The sequence below is a fragment of the Lissotriton vulgaris genome, chromosome 11, assembly GCF_964263255.1.
Source record: "Lissotriton vulgaris chromosome 11, aLisVul1.2, whole genome shotgun sequence".
In the NCBI taxonomy this organism is placed as follows: domain Eukaryota; kingdom Metazoa; phylum Chordata; class Amphibia; order Caudata; family Salamandridae; genus Lissotriton; species Lissotriton vulgaris.
In genome coordinates this window covers 1,092,904,891-1,092,928,428 of record NC_141699.1, presented here as the reverse complement: position 1 = coordinate 1,092,928,428, position 23,538 = coordinate 1,092,904,891, and the positions used below count along the sequence as shown (strand labels likewise).

Here is a 23,538-nt window from a genome sequence, read left to right as displayed (position 1 = left end):
AGGCGTGACTTGCCCTATCTTGAGGGAGTCTGGGACGAGTCCTTGTTGAAGGGAACCGTTAATGATTTTAGTCCAGAGTGGGAGGAGCAGGGGGGTGAGGACTTTAACAGCATTGGCAGGTAGGGGGTCTGTGAGGTGATTAGCGGGCTTCAAGGTGCCGAGCAATTTGTGAATTGATTCTTCAGAATAGGTGTCGAAGGACGTCCATGAAGCGTTGTTTTTAGGTTGAGTGTTTGTTATACAGATGGAGCACGAGTATAAACTTACATCCTTGAGGAAATCACTTCTTATATTGTCGGTCTTTTGCTTGAAGAAAGTAGAAAAGTCCTCACAGCTTGGAATATCATTTGTTGAGATGTTAGGTTGTGGAGGTTGAGTCTTGGTTTGGATTTTGACTAACTCAAACAGTTTTCTTGGTCGGTTTTTTGCTTGGTCCAGCTGTTGGCTAAAGAAGACTGATTTCGAGCGTTTGATTTTTCTGAAGTATGCGTTTCTCTTATTCTAAAGCGTTTTAAGGTGCAGTGCTGAGGGGTCAGATCTCCAGGTGCGCTCTGCCATGCGCATAGCACGTCTGTCTTCATTGAGCCTTCCATTGTACCATGGGTTTGAGTTCTTGGTGGAGACTCTCTTCAGTTGCAGGGGGGCGGCTTCGTTGCTTATTGAGGTCATAGAGTCGAGGTAGAGGTCGGTCAGAGAGTGAACATCAGACACGCCCGTCGGGGGAAGCAGGAGACTGCCTGTGTGGGCAGGCAAGGAGTTTGGGTTAAGATTCTTCAAGTCCCTCTTCCAGATCTTGGTTTTGGCAGGTTGAGCCGAGTTAAGTTTGACCTTTTCGTTGATGAAGAAGGTGATGATGTGGTGATCTGACCAGTTACAGGGATTGATTGCCTCCAGCTTGGTAGAGTCTTCTTTGGTGATGATAAGGTCAAGGATAGAGCCTTTTTCATGTGTTGGACGGTTGCAGATTTGGGTGAGGTCAAGCGCGTTGAGGAAAGTTTCAAGGCTATTCACCACAGCGTCTTTCTGATCGTTCCAGTGGAGGTTGAAATCTCCCAAGTAGATTTGAGTGATCTGTCGACCGGCGTTGGTGGTTATCGTGTCCATGAGTTGTTGGGAGAAGGTGAGGTTATCCCCAGGTGGATGGTAGATGACATGTAGGGTGTATACCGGTTTGCCCTCGCTAGTAATATCGAGGCAGATGAGTTCGCAGGAGGTGAGGGAGGGGGAGGGACCTTTAGTAACAGCGAGGTTGCTCCTATGGATGCATGCAATTCCCCCGCCCGTCTTGCCGTTTCTGTCCAGTCTAATAATGTGATAGATGGGGGGGACTAGTAGGTCCATTATAGGTGTGGAAGCATCAGTTAGCCACGTTTCCGTCAGAATGGCTAGATCGAGGTCCATTGATAAGATGAGATCCGCGATGTCGGAGGAGTGTCTCGGGCCGATCTGCAGTTAAGCAGGATACACTTCAGTCTGGGGGTGAGGAGAGTGGACGAGTGTTCTATGGAGATGGGTACTTTTCTGAGGTTACTGGGGACGGAGCTTCTGTTGCTCAGTGTGGGGGGCCTAAGGGGATTTGTGAGGATCGTGGGTATGGGAAGGTGTGTGGTGGGTGGGTGTTTAGTAGGACCTGGGCCGTATGAACGGAGTAGAGTGTATAAGTCTCGCTCAGAAAGGGGGTTTAGGGTGCGCCGGGGGCGATCAGTGGCCTTGCGATCAGGGATAGAGGGCCAACGCGGGAGCGATGAGTGAGAAGGTTTGAGGGGCGGGTGGTGTACTTGTTGGGCGCGGAAGTGGTGGGTAGGGGGTGTCTGGGGTGTGCAAAAAGAAGTTCTTTGATGGTGTGAAGATCTTCTTTGACTTGTAGGAGGGTGGATATGATCATGTCCAGGGTTGGATTGGGGATGGTATTGGGGCTGAGAGCAGTGGGTACGTGAATGAGTGGGGCAATGGGGTGAGCAATGGACTGATTGGGGCGGGGTGTGCACGCGACAGTGCAGGGCTCTGCGGCCGTAGCAGGAGGGATGGCATTCGATGGATGAGACGGCTCTGCGGCAGTAGCTGGAGGGATGGCATTCGATGTATGAGAGAGTTTGTGAGTAAGGGGAGTGGATGAGGAAGGGGGGAGGTTGGTAGTGTAGGTGATGGCGCTGGTGGAAGGCGGCGCATGTGAGTTGGGGGATGAGTGTAGGCCGGGGCAGGTGGGGGTGAGGTTAGGATAGTGGGGGCTAAGAATGGGGGGGGTTAGAGGATAACGGGTTAGGATAGTGGGGGTGATGTGTTCAGTGGGGCTGCCCGGGAGAGTGGGGTAGTGGGGAGTGAGAATGGGGGGGGAGATAGGGTGAGAGTTGGTCATGTCGCGGGGCGTGGGAGATATGCCCAGGGCGGTGGAGGTGTGTTCTGTGAGACTAGTTGGGAGAGTGGGGTAGTGGTGATTAAGAATGGAGGGGGAGATAGGGTGGGAGCTGGATCTGTCACAGGGGATGGGAGAAAAGAGGGCGGTGAGTGGTTCTGCGTGATTCGTGGGAGGTGAGAGGTGGGGGGTAGGGAGGGTTGGGGTATGGAGAGTGTATGACGGGGAGTGATCTTCCTCAGAGCGAGAGAGGGAGATGGTCCTGTCACAGGGCGGGGGAGATAGGATCAGGGGGGAGGTAGGTTCTGACGTACTTGAAGGAGGTGTGAGGTGTGGGCTAGGGAGGGTGGGGGTATGGAGGGAGTAGGAATGAGCTTCGCCAGTGAGTGAGGGGAGTGGAGAAGAAGTTACCCCGGGTTGGTGACTGACTACAGCGCTGAGAGGAGAGGAGAGGGGTGTGCCGCTCAGATGTTGTGAACGGTTAGATTGATGATTGGGAGTAGAGGGTGTTGAGTAGTCTGAGGAGTTAGGAAAGGGGAGCCGCATGTTGGAGATATGTTCAATGAAGGTGGGGAACAGGTTGTCGAGTAGATTAAGGTTCCTATCTGTCGATTGGAGTAGAATGATCCCATTGTTGTAGATGGTGATGGTGGCCTTGCCTGGGAAGACTTGGGATGGCGTGATAGAGAGCGTTAGACCATGAGCGGATTTTCTGGAGGTGGGGACAGTGAGAATGGAGAGGAACGCTTTCCTCCATTGTGCTCTGCGTAAAGTGTAGAAGATGATGTTGGTGCTCGTGGCTCCATTGATCAATGAGAAGTAGGTGTCCACAAACGGGGTATCAGGGTGGGCCTTCAGGCAGTTGTGTTTGAAGCGTTTAGCGTTTTTTTGGTGCATTCAGGTGGGTAGTTAATTTTGTAAGTGTGCTTGCCTATGCGTTCCATGGTGGCGGAGGAGTTGGTTAGAGAGGGGGGTATGCGTGTGTGAGTGGGTGACGTTACCGGGCTCTAAGAATACTAAGAGGAGAAGTGCCCATGCGTTCAAGGGTAAAGGAGGTGTATGTTAGGTAGGATGGGGAGGGGGGGTGTGCGTGGGTGAGTGGGTGACGTTACAGGGCTATTAGAATGATACGAAAGTGCAAAGAGAATGACGAATTAGGGATAGCCATAGGTATGGGCAGTTCAATGAAGAAGACTAGTCTAAGATGGCCACCAAAGTTGAGGACTAGTCTAAGATGGCTGCCAAAATGGACTATAGGGAGGCAAGAGTAGTAGTCCTTTGTCAGTCGTTGTTGTTGGGGTTTATAGGTTTAAGTTTCCCTTTCTACTCTGGGGCAGTCGAATTAGTCCAGCTTCTATGTTGCTAGGAGAGGACCAGCTTCTATGCTGCTCGTGGGAGGAGAGAGCCTTATCTCCGTTTTGATGACCCCTGACCGCTTAGGTATGCTGCCTCATGGTCATCTGTGGGCAGTGGAGGCGATTTATTGCAGCAGTTAATGGCCCCCGCCATTTTAGACAATGTGGAGTGGAGAGGAAAAAGACCGTTATGCTCGTGGCATTAATTTGAAAGTTTGAAAGCCTCTGCAGTTATTACAAAGTTCCGGGTAGAGAATGAACAGCCGGCATGGGTGGTAAAATAACAGTTTGCATGCCAGTACCTTAAAAACTTCGGTGCCTCGTGGTTCCCAGGTTAGTGCTCCACGCAGTGAGCCCCAGAAGAACTCCCCGAGGCGAGCCACTACACAGACCGGTCCGGGGCTCCCCGGGGTCCTAGTAATGATGGGACTTTGAATCGAGCTAGCCTGGTTTCTTACAAGTGACAGGACATTGAATCGAGCTAGCCTGGTTTCTTACAAGTGACAGGACATTGGATCGAGCTAGCCTGGTTTCTTACAAGTGACGGGACATTGGTTCACAGAGCTTAAGAAATATGTTCAGAGCTGAAACATTTAGGGTGATGTGCAGCAAACTGCAGGTAGATTACTTGTTGGTATCCCTAGGTCTGCCCTTTCTTCTGGGTCTCAGGGGTCATGAAGGCAAGAGCAGGAAGTGAACAGGCTTTAACAACTTGTTGAGGTTCAGTGGTTTCCCCTCCTTGCCCTTGTTGAGGAACCACAGCATGAAAAGGAGACTCTTCAGGGGCTGAGGGTTAAATGAGGGGTCATCCTTGTGCTTTCATAGTGTGTGGGATTTCACTTCTGTTGCCTCTGGCCAGAGAGGTATTTAGTGATGGATCAAGTGGGAAATGGTCCTGGAGCACAATCTTCCAAGGGCCCCCAGAGAAAGAGAACTTTCTCTCATTTCTCTGTTACAACCTCTCTACCTCTCTCCCTCTCTCCATTGCCATCTTAAGGATTTTTGGAGTACTGGCCAAGAAGGATTTCAACTGTGTTTGTGTGATTTTATTCCTGACATTGTAACTTGAATTCAGTATTGTTTGGTATCATGAAACTCAAAGTGGTTCTGGACAGGAACCTGCAAAAGCCTTAAGAAGCCACCGCCTCTGTAGGACAGAATGAAGTGCTGGGGCTCGGAGAAGGTCACACTACTTAATTGTTTCCCTCTTGCCTCCTCTGCTGGCAGGTGTGCCCCCGAGAGCCTGAAGACCCGCACCTTCTCACATGCCAGCGACACGTGGATGTTTGGCGTGACGCTCTGGGAGATGTGCACCTACGGTCAGGAGCCCTGGGTCGGCCTGAACGGCAGCCAGGTAGGTAGAAGGCAGCTGGGTCATGTCAAGGGGGCTGTAGCAGCATGCACCCCCTTCTGCACGAATGAGGCATTTTATTCTTTGAACCCACAGGAATGATACTATAGAACGGCAGTCGTAAATGAGAGGGTCATCTTGCTGCCTTGTTTTTAGTAAGTTATCTGCTAATAAGACGCGTCTTGACCATTTGGAGCTCTGTCACCTTTGTCCCATTGCGGGGATCCGAGATGCTCGTGAATCCCGTGATTGCTTAAATACTGGAAATCAAGGAGGCCACCAGCCCTTGGATCCTTGTCAGACAGGATTTATTCTCCACTATGAGATGGGAATTGCCTTGTTGACTCTTTGGTGCGACCCGTCTCGATGTCTGTGCTCCAGTCTCCATTGAGTGTCCTTCAAGACTGTGGTCCTTGACTTGCTGCATTGTCCTTGGAGTGACAAAGGTTTGTTCACAACTTCTTTGGCAGGGAGGGTCTAGTGGGTGAACTTGGCACATGTTTTGCCACGTGGTGGTGCCTTTGCTTGCTGTGTTGACCGTGGCCATCCTAGGCCTCCCATTCTCGTAACCATATTTGTGGGTGTGCTCGTGGTGCAGTTCTAAGGATACGGCATCCATTTCCATTCTCATGCCAATGACGCGTGTACGTCTGCGGCCCGGTAGTGTCCTCTTTCAGGTTTCGCTTTCTGGAAATTCTTGAAGTAAGTTCCTGTGTTACATGCTTATCGGTGATACTTCCACCAACAGGTTTTCTGTGTGTTCCTCTGTCCTTGAATGTTGTATCAGAGGGCAGGGTGAGGGAAATCTCTTGAATGGAAGACTGCCACCTTAGTATATGGCATGCACGCGCATATTGGTTGTACTCCAAGGCATGTGATAATGGTGGTCAGAGATCAAGATTCTGTGCCAAATTAAGGGCCAGATTACAAGGTTAGCGGACTGCATACTCTCTCACAAACGGGATGGATATTACATCCGCCAAATTACAATTCCATTGTATCCTATAGAACTTGTACGGCAGATGGGACATCCTTCCCATTTGTGGCTGAATATCCCATCCGCCAAGATCATAATCAGCCCCCTAGTTTGTGATGCACAATCACTATGATGCATTTGGGGGTGGCAGGTGGGCCGTAACGTTCACAGGCATGTGTTTATTAGAACCAGATATGATTCCACAATCGGGCTCTGTTGCTGGTCTCGTGCTTCTTGTGGAGAGCCGGGCACAGGACGCGGGGTATGAACATGCAGCACATATAGTTTGCATAGGTACTCTTGGCTACAGTCCTTTAAGGTCCCTCCTGCCCCCTCCCTCCAGGCCACATCTGATTATGCTAGAATGAGTTAATGCTGAGAACGTGAACGCAGAGACCTTCTTTCTCCATTGACCATGATATGAATCCAAACCTGGCAGATGCATTTATCTTTCATGGCTGCAGCGAGGACAGGTGGGGAGAACATCACAAGGGGGTGTGCAGTGAGTGCGATGCCAGAAATTTATAATTTGTTCCCAAACCTACAAAGCAGCCAATCACCTTTGGGTAAACACACATAAAGGAAGATTTCCAGGCTGGGGTGCCTGATCTCTCTTGTATCCAAGCATCGCCTCCCACGCCTTTTACATTATCTACTGAAGCACCTCTTCTTTCAGTACATTCATAGAGAGGTAGGGGTGGGGCCTTTTAAACACACAGGGTCCAGGAGTGAGGCCTGGGATGAGAGCAGCTTTGGATGTAAGGAGGGGGAGAGAGCGAGAGAAAAAAGGAACATAGCCAAGAAACAAAAGCGAATACTTGTGCAAGGAATCTCTTAGTAACGTCTGTCCAGCTCCCCCCTGTTCTGCAAATCATTATCAAAGCCCACTGCAAATTATAGGTTGAAAGGCTGGTGAGCTGAGGTTGAAAAGCTGGTGAGCTGAGGTTGAAAGGCTGGTATGCTGAGGTTGAAAGGATGGTATGCTGAGGTTGAAAGGCTGGTATGCTGAGGTTGAAAGGCTGGTATGCTGAGGTTGAAAGGCTGGTATGCTGAGGTTGAAAGGCTGGTATGCTGAGGTTGAAAGGCTGGTATGCTGAGGTTGAAAGGCTGGTATGCTGAGATTGAAAGGCTGGTATGCTGAGGTTGAAAGGCTGGTATGCTGAAGTTGGAAGGCTGGTTTGCTGAGGTGAAAGGCTGGTATGCTGAGGTTGAAAGGCTGGTAAGCTGAGGTTGAAGGCTGGTTTCCTGAGGTTGAAAGGCTGGTATGCTGAGGTTGAAAGGCTGGTATGCTGAGGTTGAAAGGCTGGTATGCTGAGGTTGAAAGGCTGGTTTGCTGAGGTTGAAAGGCTGGTAAGCTGAGGTTGAAGGCTGGTTTCCTGAGGTTGAAAGGCTGGTATGCTGAGGTTGAAAGGCTGGTATGCTGAGGTTGAAAGGCTGGTATGCTGAGATTGAAAGGCTGGTATGCTGAGGTTGAAAGGCTGGTATGCTGAAGTTGGAAGGCTGGTTTGCTGAGGTGAAAGGCTGGTTTGCTGAGGTGAAAGGCTGGTATGCTGAGGTTGAAAGGCTGGTATGCTGAGGTTGAAAGGCTGGTATGCTGAGGTTGAAAGGCTGGTAAGCTGAGGTTGAAAGGCTGGTAAGCTGAGGTTGAAAGGCTGGTAAGCTGAGGTTGAAAGGCTGGTATGCTGAGGTTGAAAGGCTGGTATGCTGAGGTTGAAAGGCTGGTATGCTGAGGTTGAAAGGCTGGTATGCTGAGGTTGAAAGGCTGGTATGCTGAGGTTGAAAGGCTGGTATGCTGAGGTTGAAAGGCTGGTATGCTGAAGTTGGAAGGCTGGTTTGCTGAGGTGAACGGCTGGTATGCTGAGGTTGAAAGGCTGGTTTGCTGAAGTTGGAAGGCTGGTTTGCTGAGGTGAACGGCTGATATGCTGAGGTTGAAAGGCTGGTTTGCTGAGGTTGAAAGGCTGGTAAGCTGAGGTTGAAGGCTGGTTTCCTGAGGTTGAAAGGCTGGTATGCTGAGGTTGAAAGGCTGGTATGCTGAGGTTGAAAGGCTGGTATGCTGAGGTTGAAAGGCTGGTATGCTGAGGTTGAAAGGCTGGTATGCTGAGGTTGAAAGGCTGGTATGCTGAGGTTGAAAGGCTGGTATGCTGAGGTTGAAAGGCTGGTATGCTGAGATTGAAAGGCTGGTATGCTGAGGTTGAAAGGCTGGTATGCTGAAGTTGGAAGGCTGGTTTGCTGAGGTGAAAGGCTGGTATGCTGAGGTTGAAAGGCTAGTTTGCTGAGGTTGAAAGGCTGGTAAGCTGAGGTTGAAGGCTGGTTTCCTGAGGTTGAAAGGCTGGTATGCTGAGGTTGAAAGGCTGGTAAGCTGAGGTTGAAAGGCTGGTATGCTGAGGTTGAAAGGCTGGTATGCTGAGGTTGAAAGGCTGGTAAGCTGAGGTTGAAAGGCTGGTAAGCTGAGGTTGAAAGGCTGGTATGCTGAGGTTGAAAGGCTGGTATGCTGAGGTTGAAAGGCTGGTAAGCTGAGGTTGAAAGGCTGGTATGCTGAGGTTGAAAGGCTGGTTTCCTGAGGTTGAAAGGCTGGTATGCTGAGGTTGAAAGGCTGGTATGCTGAGGTTGAAAGGCTGGTATGCTGAGGTTGAAAGGCTGGTATGCTGAGGTTGAAAGGCTGGTGAGCTGATTCAGCCTTCTGAAGCTGATACAAAGTGCTGGGGGCTACTGCCTTCTATTTGCGGTGATAACCAGCAACTAAACTCAACACATTTTATATAAAAGTAATTTCACGCACTATTTCTGTTTAGATTCTCCACAAAATCGACAAGGAGGGAGAGCGCTTGCCGCGGCCCGAGGACTGCCCTCAGGACATTTACAACGTGATGCTGCAGTGCTGGGCCCACAAGCCCGAGGACCGCCCCACGTTCCTGGCCCTGCGCGACTTCCTGGTGGAGGTAAGTGTTGTGTGGCGCGAGGTTGGCAGGTATGAGACCCCGTCTTGTTTGCTATCAGTGGGGAGGGTCCATCTTTTGTTCAACAGTCGAAGAGTTCATGCTCACTTTGTCCAGGCAGTACCTTGTGAAATGTTTGCATTATGTTTGAGCTGATCTAAGGTTTTCTCATCTGGCCACTGTTTTCTGCTTCATAATTTATATCCAGAAGTTGGAAGTGGACAGGAGCTGGAGGTGAGGTTAAGAAACAGGTACTCGCTGGTAGTCCCACGGTACGCACATTCCTAGACTTCTCTACAGTATCAGCAACCCTCTCCTTGCCTCGTTTTTCATTTGTGCATTGAGGGCTGAGGTCTCATCGGGGTGGAGAGTCAGAGGAAACACACGGTTGATGCATCCCTCAGCGTCACAGATTTCTAAAGTCATGAGGCGCAGTGTTCAGACCTCACAGCTCAATGTTTCCACCTTTTGATGAGGGAGAACCTATGTACGGGAGAACATATGTGCTGCCCTTTGCAGAGGTACTTCAGATGAGTTCCTCCTGCCTTCCTTGAGTGTGAGGTGTGCAGTGCTGGGCACCAGAAGTTGCCATTTAAGAGTTTCTCTCCATGCCACTGGGTTTCAACCTAGCCTGGCTGATGAGGGCTGATGCCCAGAAAACGGTCCCAGGATGCTTGTTTCCGGTCCAGGGAGGATCTGGCTTGGTAGTTGGGACTGGACTTGTCCCAGAGGCACAGGGTCAAGGCTGATTTGCATATGGCTGGGTCTGAACTGGGGTGGCACAGTGAGCTAAAGCACGATAATGGATTTAACATCTGTGACTGGGGATGAATGTTTGACATTGTGCAGCACTCTGTCCATCAATTGTTCTTTTTCCCGTTTAAGAATCACACACGCAAGTCAATTAGGGCAGTTGAAAAAGCAGTTAACATGGCAACATTACACAGATACCAACTCACCTGGTTTTTCGCATTAAACATTTCACTTCTAGGCCGGTATCACTGCGATAATTTAGTTCTAACTCATGATTGAGTATCAATGGCTGACTCGCACCCCCTGAGCACCGGCAATGTCATCAGGTGCATGAGGGATGGAAGGCAGTAATGGAGAGTTAGTGCCCGCTCTCCACAAAGTTAAGGTACTTGCTCATATTTTAGCCCTCTTCTCAGTTCGATTCTTTGCTCTCTCTGCCCCTAGGCGCAGCCGACGGACATGAGGGCGCTGCAGGACTTCGATGAGCCCGACAAGCTTCATATCCAGATGGATGACGTCATCACCATCATTGAGGGCAGGTACAGTACTCAAAGTGCCCTGCTGATTGCCCTCAAGTGTTCCAGTTATTAGTACCATGTCATTTCGGTGTTCCATCGCTCCCACTTCTGACACCAGAGTAACATGGATCCAGACACACAACACCAAGAAAAGTTCAGTTCAAATGCTGACTTATTCAGAGTTGTTCCACTTATTTGCCTTCAGAAGCCCTTCCTTTCATTTGTCCACTTATGTTTTCCCCAGTTCCCCCTCACCTCAGGTTTGTCTTCACGTTAGTCAGCTAGCAACTTCTGCAGGAATACTGAATTGCCTCAGACAGATCTGAAATATCTGAGTATTCAAAAAAACTGTCTGATTCTTATGCTAAAGACAGTTTTCCTATCACCACAGCACCGTCTTTTGGTTTTTCACCCTCTTAGTGGTGTCATTCCGGAGACTCGCTCAACTCGATCAATACATGGTGAATCCCACGTCACGTCTGAGTCTGTTCATGTGCTCTCCTTTCTAGGGCCAATAACTGAAAAGTTGCAAAACAAAGGTTGGCGCTACTTGCTTGAGGCCACAGCCCATCCCTGGCATCCGAGGACCCAGCTCTTCGCTCCCTCAAACAGCTGTATTCAGATGTGTAGGGTTTACTATGGCGCCTGTCTCGCTTTGTGATCCTGGGTGTGCGTTTCTTGCACTTCTGACTGAGTCGACTTGGTCTCTCTCTCAGTACTTGCTTTGGCGGTTCTCACTTCCGCTGGCCCTGGTCTGTGTCCTCTAGATGCTCCTCAGTGTGCCTTCCTCCCTCTGTATTCTTCTGATTGGCTCCAGGTCCTGTTGAGTGGCATGCTCCCCCTCTTCCTTTCACTGGTGTCTCCCCCTTTGTCCCAGTCCCTCTTGAACCTCACTGCGGAAGAGACATCCTCAGTCCTTCCAGTTTTCCTCCGCCGCACTGCATTTGTTTCTCTGCCTCCTCTCTCGATTAGTGATGCTTTGACAGCCATCTTGGAGAGGTCCCTTGTTCTAATCTTCCCTCCCCATCTCATGCGCCCCTCCACTCTCCAGTCATAACGGTTAATGGGTTTTTGCTTCTTGGAGTGGTGGTGCCCTCTACTCAGTGTTAGACACAGGTGCATGTAGATTTACCCTCCAACCACTCTCCGACAGGTGCATACAGAGGTGCCCTTCTTCCATGCTCCCCACATAGGGCAAATAGAAGTGCCTTCCTTTCATAGTCCCTTGCACTGGGCATATGGAGATACGTTTCTTCCACAATTCTTGGCACAGGTGCAATTACAGGTGCCCTCATACCACACTGTTTGACACAGGTGCATGAAGAGTACCTTCCTTCCATAGTTGCTGCCACAAGGGCACATAGCGATGCCTTCTTCCACACTGTTAGGCACATGCAGACATGGAGGGGCCCTCCTGTTACTCTCCCTGGCACGGACGCACAATGAGGGACCCTCCATCCACACTCACTGACACAGACGCCCAATGAGCGACCCTCCTTTGACACTGCCTGGCACGGACGCAGAGTGGGGCACCCTCCTTCCACACTCCCCACAAAGGGCACATAGAGTTCCCATCTTTCCACCCTCCCTGACATACAGACATATATTAGAGTAAGTTTCTTCCAGTCTTCACGCTAAACAGGGCCTTTGTTCTACTCCTGGTAAAAATCGGATGCATAGATGCCGTCCTTCAGCCGGGCTCCCATTCCATATCCCCAATAACGGTGATCCTTCCATTTTTTCTGATGTCGAGGCATCTAGAGATACACTACTTCTGACAGGAATAGGGACTCGTAAAGATAAATTCTATCCACGGATGGATACATTTGCAGCTTCCATTGTCACTGAACGAGAGGCGCATAGAGGTGTCTTTCTTCCCTTCCACGTGGCGTAGAGGTGAACAGACGCAGGCTGGGAATTTTCTGTTTGAGGCATATGAGCTGCAGATCTCCCACTTCGCATTAGATCGCCGTCTGGTGTTGGGTTCGGATGATTGCATGTTGTTGTCGTCTTGGAAGAAGTCTTTGTAGTCACGAGATTTTTGACTCCTCCCTTGGACGATAGTGCGCATGGGCATCAACTCCATCCTTCGATTGTTTTTTTTCCGACACTCGGTTTGGATGTAAGTTTTCTGCTCCGGTTGTCTTTCTGAGCTGTAGGAGAGGCCTTAGACGGGTCACACCACAGAGAAAGTGCACCTCCCTGGATGTCACAGGTTTCCATCTGTGATAACAAAGGCTCGGAGGAGAGTGCCCTACCCCGCTGATGGGAATATTTCTCTGTTGCTTCCTCTCCAGTGTACATGCGGTCCCTTCAAAGCGCCCAGGCTGCCAGAGTCTGTTCGGAATGGCCGATCCTTACTCCCTGGTGTTTAACTGTGCCATGTCCAACTTTTTACATTTGCCATTTATACTTTCATTGTGGTGTACAGTGCCTGATTGTTTCAACTCTGTTTAAACGTATATACTATATAATTCACTGTTAATATTTTAACCACCAACAGCGTTTCTCTGAGTGTGTTCTCTCCTCCTTCCTGTATCCCTATAGCAGAGCTCAGGTACATGCATCTTTCTGCTCGCCCTGGAGCAGAGAGAGCTGCGCCCTTCCCATTCCCTGAAAAAAGGGTCCATCACACTATACTCATTTCCTTTTTGTAGGATTAGAACAGAGATCTACCCTTCACCCCTTCACCCTAAAAAAAAGAACAGAGAGGCCTCCACTCATTCCCGTCACTGTGGAATAGGAGCCGAGAGACCTACTACCTTCCCTGTTTCCTGGAAGTAGAGCAGACCCAGTTGTTCTTCTTGCCCTCATGCAGAAATAGAATAGAGACGTCACATCCAAGACCAATTGAACATGTTGATAGCATGTGTTGCTGTAGAAACACGCTCTGCATACTCTTGTTGAGCTCGGACGTTTGCAACTTATTTTTGTTTGAAGAAAGGATTTCAAGTCACGGGATGCACTGTGACTGCACCCTTAGTTGGCAGTGCGAGTGACCCGGACTCCGTGTTAGATTGTTTTTTTCTGCCTTTGGGTTCAGACGTGTATTGATAGGGCTCCGAGACTTAACATGTTCCCACACTTTCTTTCACGCACTTCAGCCCGCATGCACCTTCACTTTAAATTCTTCGGGGAGAGTACCTCCAGGAAAATACCTTGGACACCCATGAACCTGCAGATGTCCCAACTCCACTCAAAATCGAAGGCCCCTTTGACACCGGCGCCCAAGACGTCTTCGACTCTTAGGCGGTCATTGACGTTGAAAACTCCATTAATGACTGGTTCTGACGATATGTAGCAGCTGATCCTACAAAGACTGAAAAAGGAGTTAGATGTGAAACAGAAGAGGCTTCTTTCATCCCCTTACTTGGAAGACTTTGGTGAAGCCTCTTTCTCAGATACCTTTTCAGACTCATCCTTGGAAAAAGAGCCTGGACTTTCAGGAGAAGCCCACAGGGGAGACTTGTGATGCTCTCAGGCCCAAAAAACATAGGGGCATAGGCCACAGACCTGCCCTCTCTTCCACCAGCTCCTCAAGGCCCCTTTTCTGCACCTTCGCTGCCTCCACCCAGTCTCCAGAGGGATCCCCGCATTCCCCTGTGACGGAGACAGGGTTCAGCCTTGCCAACCCTCCTGATGCACCCTTCAAGTATGATGGGCTCCCCTGTGACTCCCAGGCTTGGAACATTACTCCATTAGGGCATCTTTGCTAAATGTCAACATGGCGTACCAAGAGACGATTCAACGGACAGCCAGCTTTCAAAAGGTGAGAATAAACGTCCTCCGCGAGGAAGACCATTTCCTTGCACAAACGTTGTTCAAGTCTGAGCAGACCGTCAACTTCTTGCCCATAGTAAAGGTAAAAAGCATGGTAAAATCATCCCCTGTCACATTGAAGGAGCCAGTGAAGGCAATCGATCCTCTGATCATCCGCTGATTTATAAAATCTGAATTGGGATATATATGGATTACAGGCTAGACTACATAGCGGCTAGAAGTGAAGTACATAATGCAATCAGGTATATAACTCACCCAATGACTATGATTCTCATATACAACAACTACAATAACTCTCTTTGAAATGCAGCAGACTCCGTAGATTCTAAAAAGGTCCAGAAACCATCGAATGGACGCACATTGCGTATCGTCCTGATGGCCCCAAAGCTGCCTCCCAGATCCCACCGTCTCATATCAGAGTCTGCCTTTGCACAGGGGCTGCCTACCAGAGCAATATTTACAAAGAAAGAGGCTGGTCCGGCAAGGGGGCTCCACCTCCAAGCACTACCTTTCCTTAGCAAACCCATTCCCCTCACTACCTGACCATACATCACCTGACAGGGATTGAATGTAAGGTTTCCTCTCTTGCTGAGCGGAAACACATCCGACCGATGGGTGTTAGCGGTGGTTCTCCAAGGCCACTGCAACCAGACCCTTCGCAGAGAACATCTAATCCTTCAAAAAGGGGCCATGGGATCTATGCCCCCTCGCCACTGGGGCAGGGAAGTTTGCTCATTTTACTTCCTCATGCCCAAGAACGGCTCCTTAAGACCAACCCTGGACCTCAGCCTCCTCTCACAACATTTCAACATTTCCACATGACAGCCCTACAGGATATCACCCCCTGCTCCAGCAAGGCAATTACATAATGACCTCTAGATGCCGACTTTCACATCGCTGTCCATCCCATGGATCCGGGACGCCTTTGTTTTCTGTTAAGTGACGCCATTGCCAATTCATAGTGCGTCCTTTTGGGGTCGCAAGTGTTTTCACAAAATGCCTATAAGTGGTTTTCTGCCCATTGAAGGAGGGTGAGCATACATCTTTTCATCTAAATCAACGATTGACTGATCAAGAGCGCAGGCAAGCCAAGGGGTTAGCACGTACACAGGCTACCATCTCCTTACTCCACAGCCTAGGGTTCACAATAAATGCCACCAAATTTGCACCCCATTAGTACCAGTTTAACATCCAAATATTTCAATAAAGCAACAGAAAGGGACCAGTCCAGCTTTGCAAAGGGCCTTCCACTGCGCTGCAACACGTGTTGTTGCATTTCTAGTAACTTTTGAACCGTTTGAGTTAGAAACAATTTTTTGGGTTAAAATTTGCAGATTATACGGCAGATGATGGATTACGTGGCAAAGGCTGCTCATCTATAATTATGTAAAAAATCTCCGCGCCCGTACAATTGCGTATATCCAGTGCCTTTGACGGAGTCTTGCTTATGCTCCCCCTCTTTTAGGGTTTCTGTAAGGCCCAGAACGAGTTTAAAAGAACAAGTTCAGAGACTAAGATGTCACTGCTGTTGGAACGTACTGTTATGTGTATTTTGCGCTACCACCTGTGAGGGTATCTTGGCGCTGTACAGGTGTGTGAAGCGAGCCCTGGGAACGGGCTGAGGAGTTACTCCAAAAGCCTGGTCTTCAGCTTCTTGTGGAGTTCAAGAAGAGAGGAGGGGGCTCTGATATGCAGTGGGCGGTCGTTCCAAGCTTTGAGAGCGATGCAAGAGATGGCGTGACATCTTGAATGCCCATGATGTGTGTTGGTAGGAGTCAGACCGAGTGAAAGTGTCTGGGTGGCTGAGGGACTGATATGAAGCCTGCGTTGTACCGTTCTGGGGTTTTTAGCTTCAAGGAATCTCTGCTTCGAGGCCCGTCTTTGGTTGCTTATGCAGCAGAGAAGTGAGTTCCGGATGCACTAGTGACCAGAGGCGGTTCCTTCTAAAGGACGGAGGAGCGTCACCCCACCTCCTGCGAGCACAGCAGGTAGTAAACACAAATAAATGAAATGAAATGGCATGGCATTTTTTTTTGCCACCAGCTTGTGCTGTGTACAGCACGAGTGTGAGGGCAGGGGGCGGGGCTGAATCCTGCGATTGCAGGATGACTTCTGTCCCTGCCAGGGTGCATGTCAGGTTGGCCGACTGTCTTGCGACGGCCAACCCAACGTGCACACTGTAGACCCAGCTATCCCAGCGCTGTGAAACAGCCAGGAAATTGCTGGCTCAGTACCCCAGCCTCAAAATGCGCACTGTGTTCGCCTGCTCTAACCAATCCTGGAGCTGCTCTCATGCTGAAAACAGCACGTGAGCAGCTCTAGGATTGGTTGGATTCGTGCTCCACTGAGCAGGAAGGAAGTCCTTTCTCTTCCTGCTGGTGGTCACTAGGGTCCTGCCGGGAGGGAAGTGCCACATCGGAAGGGGCGCATTTATGGTGAGTTTTGCGCCGTCACGCTCACCGTATTTTCGTATTGCCAGCCACCACTGTATATGGTGACACTTCTCGTGGTTGTGATAAGCCGGTGAACTTTTCTATGTCCATAGCAGAGATATTGCCCTGCTGCTGGTTGGTGGGACTGAGGGGGGGGGCAGCCAGTGGGCACCGCAGGGCCATGGTACTGGCTGCATCGAAGATACAGGTGAGAGAATGCAAGGGCTTTCCCGCTTGTACTTCAGCTCTGGTGAAGTCCCCGTAGTGTCCGGTAGGTGGCACCATTAGCACACATTTGAATGTGGCTGGATTTATTTCAGAAGCTTCCAACATCGGGAGAGCACAGGGGCGCCCGGGGTGAGAGCTCTGGCAAGGTGCACGCGCTGCACAGCTGGGCACTGTCAGTGCCACTCCAAAGGTCAAAGTTGAGAGTTAATGAATGCAGGGCAAGTGACGCCTTCATAGTAATGACTTGCAGCTGTTCAAACATTGCAAAAGGGAATATTTCATCTAATAACGTGGCATAAAGAACGAGAGAATGTTTCCTTCATGGATCTCAGAAATTAGTGATCGTGTCTTTCTCTCTGCTTTTATTAGTGCTGTGAAAAACCCTCCCAAATGTGTGAGCGCTACACAAAACTAATAAACTAGATATTGTCACACACAGAATGTGAAAACAACTGCTGGAAGTGATGCTACTGTTTCTAAATCCGCGTGTCGGTTTCTCCCAAGAATTAAGAGTTATTGGAGATTTTAAGTGACACAAAGTGAGAATATTTTAAAACAAAGGCGAGGTAACGTTGCTTGGTCCATTTTAAAAGGGCGATTTTCAAAAAGTGAAACAAATATTTGAGCAGATTTTAAAGGTGACAATGCTCCCGCTTTCAGGAGTTTCTGCGATGGTTTTAGCTTATGACATATACATTTCTCCTGGTAACCTTTATGCAGGTTTATGCTCCTATCACCTCCACAAGTTGTTTCAGAAATCTGTCCGCGTCTGGCAATAGTGAGCGGAGTGGACGGGCCTCTTCTGGTCTCCAGAGCTGAGCTGTCCGGGTTTTCTTCTCTTTGGCTACAATGGAGTACAGAGATGCACCATTGCCTGCTATGAGGCCATAAAAACCCATGAATTCATTCAGTGCTGGGGCCCCGGGCTCCAAGGGTCTTTAAACCCTATCTTCGATACTTGCAGACGGTCGTTGAAAGGTGACAGCGCAGTGTCCATCACATCGAAAGAATAACCAGTGTCCACCATGGAGCAGGTATGCTGAAGACAAAGTCGTTTCATTCAAGAGTGCCCAGGTCAGAATAAAAGGAGCACATCTTTTATTCCACTTAACGTGTGAATAGATGTCCTGAAGATTGGGGCCTTCACTGATGCCCCGCAAAGGTGATTTGAACAAAACGCCAAAATCCCCCTTTGATTCAACTGCTGTACCTAGTTTTCTCAGTATGTTGGTGGGCAGCACGCTTTGCTTTTGTGGCGAGTCTTATAGGATCGTCACTTAAAATTCATTTATTCCAAGGCGTGTTTTCGTAAATGTACACATGCTTACATATTCGATCGATCGGCTGCCCTTAGCAGTCACACTTTGTGCAAAAACAAACTTTTGATGTTATTTCAGAGGTGCAAGCTCTCAGGTGCGCTCCGCCGCCCCTGCCGTATCCTATCTTGAGCCAATTCTGGGAGTGGAGCTTGACCTAAAGACAAGTATTGGGTCTTACGCCATTTTATTGTTCGTTCCATAATACGAATCCACCCTCGGCACTACAGTAAAATGTATTATTACCTTTATTTAATGACCCTTCTTTTATAGACCTCAAAGGATGAAAGGGTGGTCAGTCCCACCTTGACTCAAACCTGTGAACCCCAGATTATATAAGTAACTCCTTCCAGGAGGTACTTACACAGCTCAGTTAATGCATTCTCTGCTATGGGCTGGTATCTTTTTTTATATAGCGTTTACTCAGCAGACGAGGCTCTGAGGTGCTTTGCGGGCTGTTAGCACGCTACTCTTTAGGACTCCAATGTTCGTGGTTTAGTTGTGGATAAGGGTTACAGTTTGTCATCTTTTCTTCATGCCGTCTCATGCATTTGCAAAATGTATCACGTGTACATTTATTGTGTGTTTCCTCATATGTAGATTAAAAGTGTTGTTTGTTTTGATTTATATGAGATACTTGGCAGTATTCGGAACTTTGGCTTTTATATATAACTTTCTCTCCTTTAAAGTTGCTGAGGCACAGACGGGTCGCGCACGATTTCATTGGACACTAAATAATGTTAGAGATGTTTTTCATGCAAATTGAGTTAAAATGTCTCCTGTTTATAATGCAGTTTTCATGCAGCTTGTGTGCAGTTTTCAAGGCAGTCTGGTGTGCATGTGCCTGTCACAGACTGACATGGGGTCTGCTGTGCCACATGTCTTAAGGAGGTTGTGCAGTCTGACATGAATTCAGCCATTCAGGTGGTAGTGCAAATAATTGTGACTGTGACGTGATCATGCGCGCAGCCATGCACAGGTATAGCGGCCACTGGCACTATTGCTAGCAGTGAAATACTGCTTGCGGTGATCTCTGAAGCGGCAGTGCCCAAGCTCCTAGAAGCAGGGCTAAGCGACATGGAACTGGTTTGCTTATTCTGTGTAGGAATTCTTGTATGTGATATGTTCTCTGATGTGGCTGTAGGTGACAACTGAGCACATGAATGTGTACGTGTGTTCCCCATCCCTTCCTCCCTCCACTGTCTTCATGCATGCAGCGTTGGTCGTCTTTGCGGATGTCTTGGCGCTGTGTTCCTGTGGGTGGGCACAGCATGGGACCTGGATCACCTGTCTCATTTGGCTGTGCCCATGTCTGCCACTCTTGTGTGCTGTCTCTCTGCAGGTGGTTGCATAAGGTGACCTGATGGAAGTGAGCTGCAGATCACAGGTTGCGTCACAAGCCCATGTATCCTTGTTACCTTAGATTGTGTATACAGATGCAGTGTGCTCGCTCACGCCCACGCGCACCACCCCTGGGTGCAGCTGTTACCTGATAACTGTCTGTACAGAGTAGGTGGCTACACCTTATGCTAACCCGGTGTGCAGCAGTTCCCAGAATAAGGTGGGCCAGGAGCGGGTAGGGCTTGGCACCTGCTGAGGCAAGTGGTTGCTGACAGCAAGTTCTTCGGTACAGTATAATGCCCCACCTTTTATTTATTTATTTACTATTTATGTACCAAATCACAAACACTGTATTGCTGTGTTCGAGGCACGTGTGGCTGTAGATACGCAATCTGTGCTTACTCCTGCCATCTAGAGTTGGGCCCGGATGTGTGCAAGCAGTTTTTTTCCATAGACATCTTTCGAGTCCTGAGGTATTGCGACTCCTCCTCTTCGTGATTATGTACATGGTCATCGACTTCAGTGTTAGTTTGTTTTCTTTACTCCGAGTTCGAATGGGTGGTCTGGATCAACACCATTGCAGTGGTCTTTTCAGTTCACACGTCCCTTTCCTCGCTCGATATTGTACTTCGATCGTGTCTACCTTTCTTTACATCTCGAGTTGTTGTTTAATTACTTCCCTCGAGCGGGTTCCGGGTCGACTGCGTCCCTCCTGGACCTCATTCTTTAGACCCTACTCCCATCTCTCAGTTGTGTGTCTCCACTATGCCTCGACAGTGATGGAACGGACACCATTTCGATATTGTCCCCCCTACCACGCAAAATATCCTTAGGTCTGTAATCTGTGCCTATCGCTGGATCATAACTAGGCTACCTGTGCCGCCTGCTTCTCCTTCTGTGCCAAAAAGACTCTTTGTGCTCGTCTCGATGTCGCTTAGAGGCAGAGACGACACCCCAGACCTTTCTTTCTCAAGGACATCGAGGGGGAACATCATCCACTACCATTGGCTGCAGATGAAGAGGCTTTCTCAGTCTGTAGGAAGTTCAGGCTCCGACGTGGAGTTCAAGGACCTTCGGCCAGCCCAGCAGTCCATGAGTACGGCATCGTCTTCTCCTTGTCACTGCCGTCAAGCCGAGCAGCCTTCAGCCAAAGAGCACTCAGCTACTCTTGAGCACCAGAGACAAGCTTTCGGACCGCCACTGCCTTCGGGCGATGGTTGGCACTGACAAACCACTTTGGACGCCCCGCCCAGCTCTGCCCTGAAAAATCCTTTGAGACTGACCACTCTGGCGCCGGCTACTCTGGCACCGATCCGACCCTCTGCACCGACCACATCCGCCTAGGCGCAGTAACCGAAAGTGCCCTAGGAGCCGAAGACCTCAGCGCTGACCAGCAAATCCGACACTGGCGCACTCAGACGATTCTCCATAAGTTGCAGGAGGAGCTCGACTCAAGGCAGAAACATCTGGTCATCCACCCCCACACATCTGCATCCTTGCTCGATCTTGGGGCCCTGATGCTCCGCCCCAAAAACGTCGGATGTCCTTTGAGGAGGACTTGGACATTCCAAATTCAGCATAACACAAGAAAGCGGGTAAGGCTACCAGCCCCTTACCCCACACACAACCATCCCTTCACCCTGTTCCTCAGCCTCTGCCTTCACCCTCCTCACCTGCTTCTCCAGGGGACCCTCTTGACATCACAGCTCAGGAGTCTCCACACACTGACACGGGTGGGCGTGGGGGGGCGAGGATGGCATATTAGACAGTCCGCAGGGTGACCCATGGGACTTCTACGATGTAGACCTATCATGAGACACAGACCCTTACATTTATTCTTCCCGCCCGCCCCCCTGGATGATTCAACGTCCTATCAGGAACTCATTGGTAGGACTGAATCCTTTCATAAGGTAGAACTCCGCACTGAGCCCTTACAGGAGGACTTCCTCGCCGAAACCCTCTCCACCACTCCACTCAGTACCTTCCCTCGCTCAAGGGCATGCTATGTCACTTGCCTGCCATTTTTAAAGACCGTGTCCTAGCTAGGGTTATAACACAGAGGGTGGATAAAAAGGCAAAGCCTCCCCTTCTGACTCCATCTATACGTGCGGTCAAGCTCCCACCGACTCTCTGGTGGCCACTACTGTCTGTAAGCGAGCCAACTCCCAGGCCAGCGGGATGCCCCGTCCCCAGAAAAGGAAAGTAAATGCCTAGATGCAGCAAGGAAAAGAGTGGCCACGCAATCCGCCAACCAATGGCGTAGAGCTAATTCTGTCGGCCGTCTAGCAAGATATGATGGTCCCACCGTGACGAAATCTCCGATGCCTCCCAGAGCAGCATAGTTTAAGGGGACCAGAAATAGCTTCTGAGGGCAAGCTTCTATCGAACACCTCTGTTCGCTGTGCCGTAGATGCAGCAGACATCGCTGCCAAGGGGGTAAATTCCAGTGTTCTGCTGCACAGACACGCCTGGCTCAGTATCGCTGGCTTTAAGCCGGAAGCTCACCAGAACCTTCTGAACGTGCCCGTTGATGGTGAGCATCTCTTTGGTCCACAGGAAGTTTGAAAAAGATACCGAAGCAGCCTAAGCCATGGCAGTTCAAACACCCGCTCTCTGTGGCGCTGTTCGCCGCACCCCTTACAGTGGAGGCTCGAAAACTGCCTCCCTCGAAGCCTCCACATCTTATCAGTGCAACCAGGGCCAACAATCCTCCCCAGGGATTCATTTAGAGGGTCCTGTAGGGGCAACAATTCTAGAGGCAATGGCAGCTCCCGAAAAGAAACTCCAATTGCCACTTAATCCTGACTTGTCCCTTCTTTCCCCCGACCATACAACACCAGCCTGGGGTGCCCACAACGCTTCTTTCCCACATGGCAAACTGTCACCTCCAACCAGAGGGTGTTGGATATTATCCTCCATGGTTATTGTCTGGAGCTCATTTCCACGTCTCCCACCATTCCAGTTCACAAACGCAGACTCTCGCCGGAACACCAAAGGCTACTGAAGGAGGAGGTCAAAGCCCTCCTCCTCAAAGCGGTTATAGAACCCGTTCCCACCCATCAGCAAGGCACCTGAGTGGACTCACTGCACTTACTGATACCCAAAAAGACTCGTCCCTCAGGCCATTCTGGACCTCATGCCCCTAAACAAATACATCCTATCAGAGCCCTTCCACGTGGTCACCCTTCAGGATGTCACTCTGCTTCTCCCGCAAGGTGAATGTATGGCCGTGCTTGACCTGAAGGATGTCTGTTCCCACATCCGCCTCATAGCCAGTGTTTCAGGTTTGTGGTCAGCGGAAAGCCTTACCATTTCAACATGCTCCCCTTTGGGGTCACTACTGTGCCTCGGTGTTTACCAATTGCCTTGCGGTCCACGTTTTCCCGTATCTGGACGACTAGCTGATCAAAAGTGCCACCCGCCAACAGTGCAGTGAACACACTCAGGTCACTATAGACCTACTTCATCCCTTAGGGCTTACCATCAACGCCATAAAATCCCACCTCCAACCCCTCCAGATCCAACCCTACCGACGGGCTATTCTCAACTCGGAGGTAGGCTCAGCCTATCCAGATCCTGCCAGCATCCAGTCCTTTCGGGCACTGCTCCCTCTCTTCCTACCAAAACAGCTCAGCCAGAACAGTCATGCGCTTCCTCTGCATGATGGCCTCCCGCATTGCCATAGTACCTCATGCTGAGCTTCACATGCGCCCATTGCGGAATGTTTAGCACAATAATGGTCTCAGTTGGAGGATCACTGGTAATATCTAGTGTTGATCAGACGTTGTACTTGTCCCTCTTTGCAATGGTGAAATACCAACAACCTGTTGCAGGATCGGCCTTTCCTCGACCCAGTTCGACAGGGGATTGTTACAACAGACGCCTCTGTTATGGGTTGGGGTGCACATTTACAAGATCTGACGGTCCGGGGTCAGTGGGAAGCCAAACACCAGAGCCTCCATGTCAACTACCTGATACTTCTAGCCATTAGCATTGAAGGCTGACTACGTCACCTGATAGGCAAGGTTGTTCTTGTCCGGATGGACAATATACATGTATTACATTCAGAAACAAAGTGGGATACAGTCTTCACAACTGTCTCTGCTATCCCAGAGCATTTGGCGTTGGGCTCTCCGCCTCAAAATTCATGTACTAGCAGAGTATTCTCTGGGGAGGGACAACGATTTTGCCAACCTCCT

The 23,538-nt window shown here is 49.8% G+C and overlaps 1 protein-coding gene across 7 annotated transcripts in view; it reads left to right on the top strand.

The window, feature by feature from the left end:
* Window positions 1-23,538, top strand: part of TNK2 (tyrosine kinase non receptor 2) — a 164,829-nt gene that overhangs the window by 55,907 nt on the left and 85,384 nt on the right. For all 7 annotated transcript variants that reach the window (XM_086944602.1, XM_086944606.1, XM_086944603.1 and 4 more), the window contains exons 7-9: window positions 4,936-5,062; window positions 8,828-8,974; window positions 10,169-10,263. In XM_086944602.1, coding sequence (XP_086800728.1) covers window positions 4,936-5,062; window positions 8,828-8,974; window positions 10,169-10,263 — 369 coding nt within the window. The remainder of the gene's footprint in view (window positions 1-4,935; window positions 5,063-8,827; window positions 8,975-10,168; window positions 10,264-23,538) is intronic.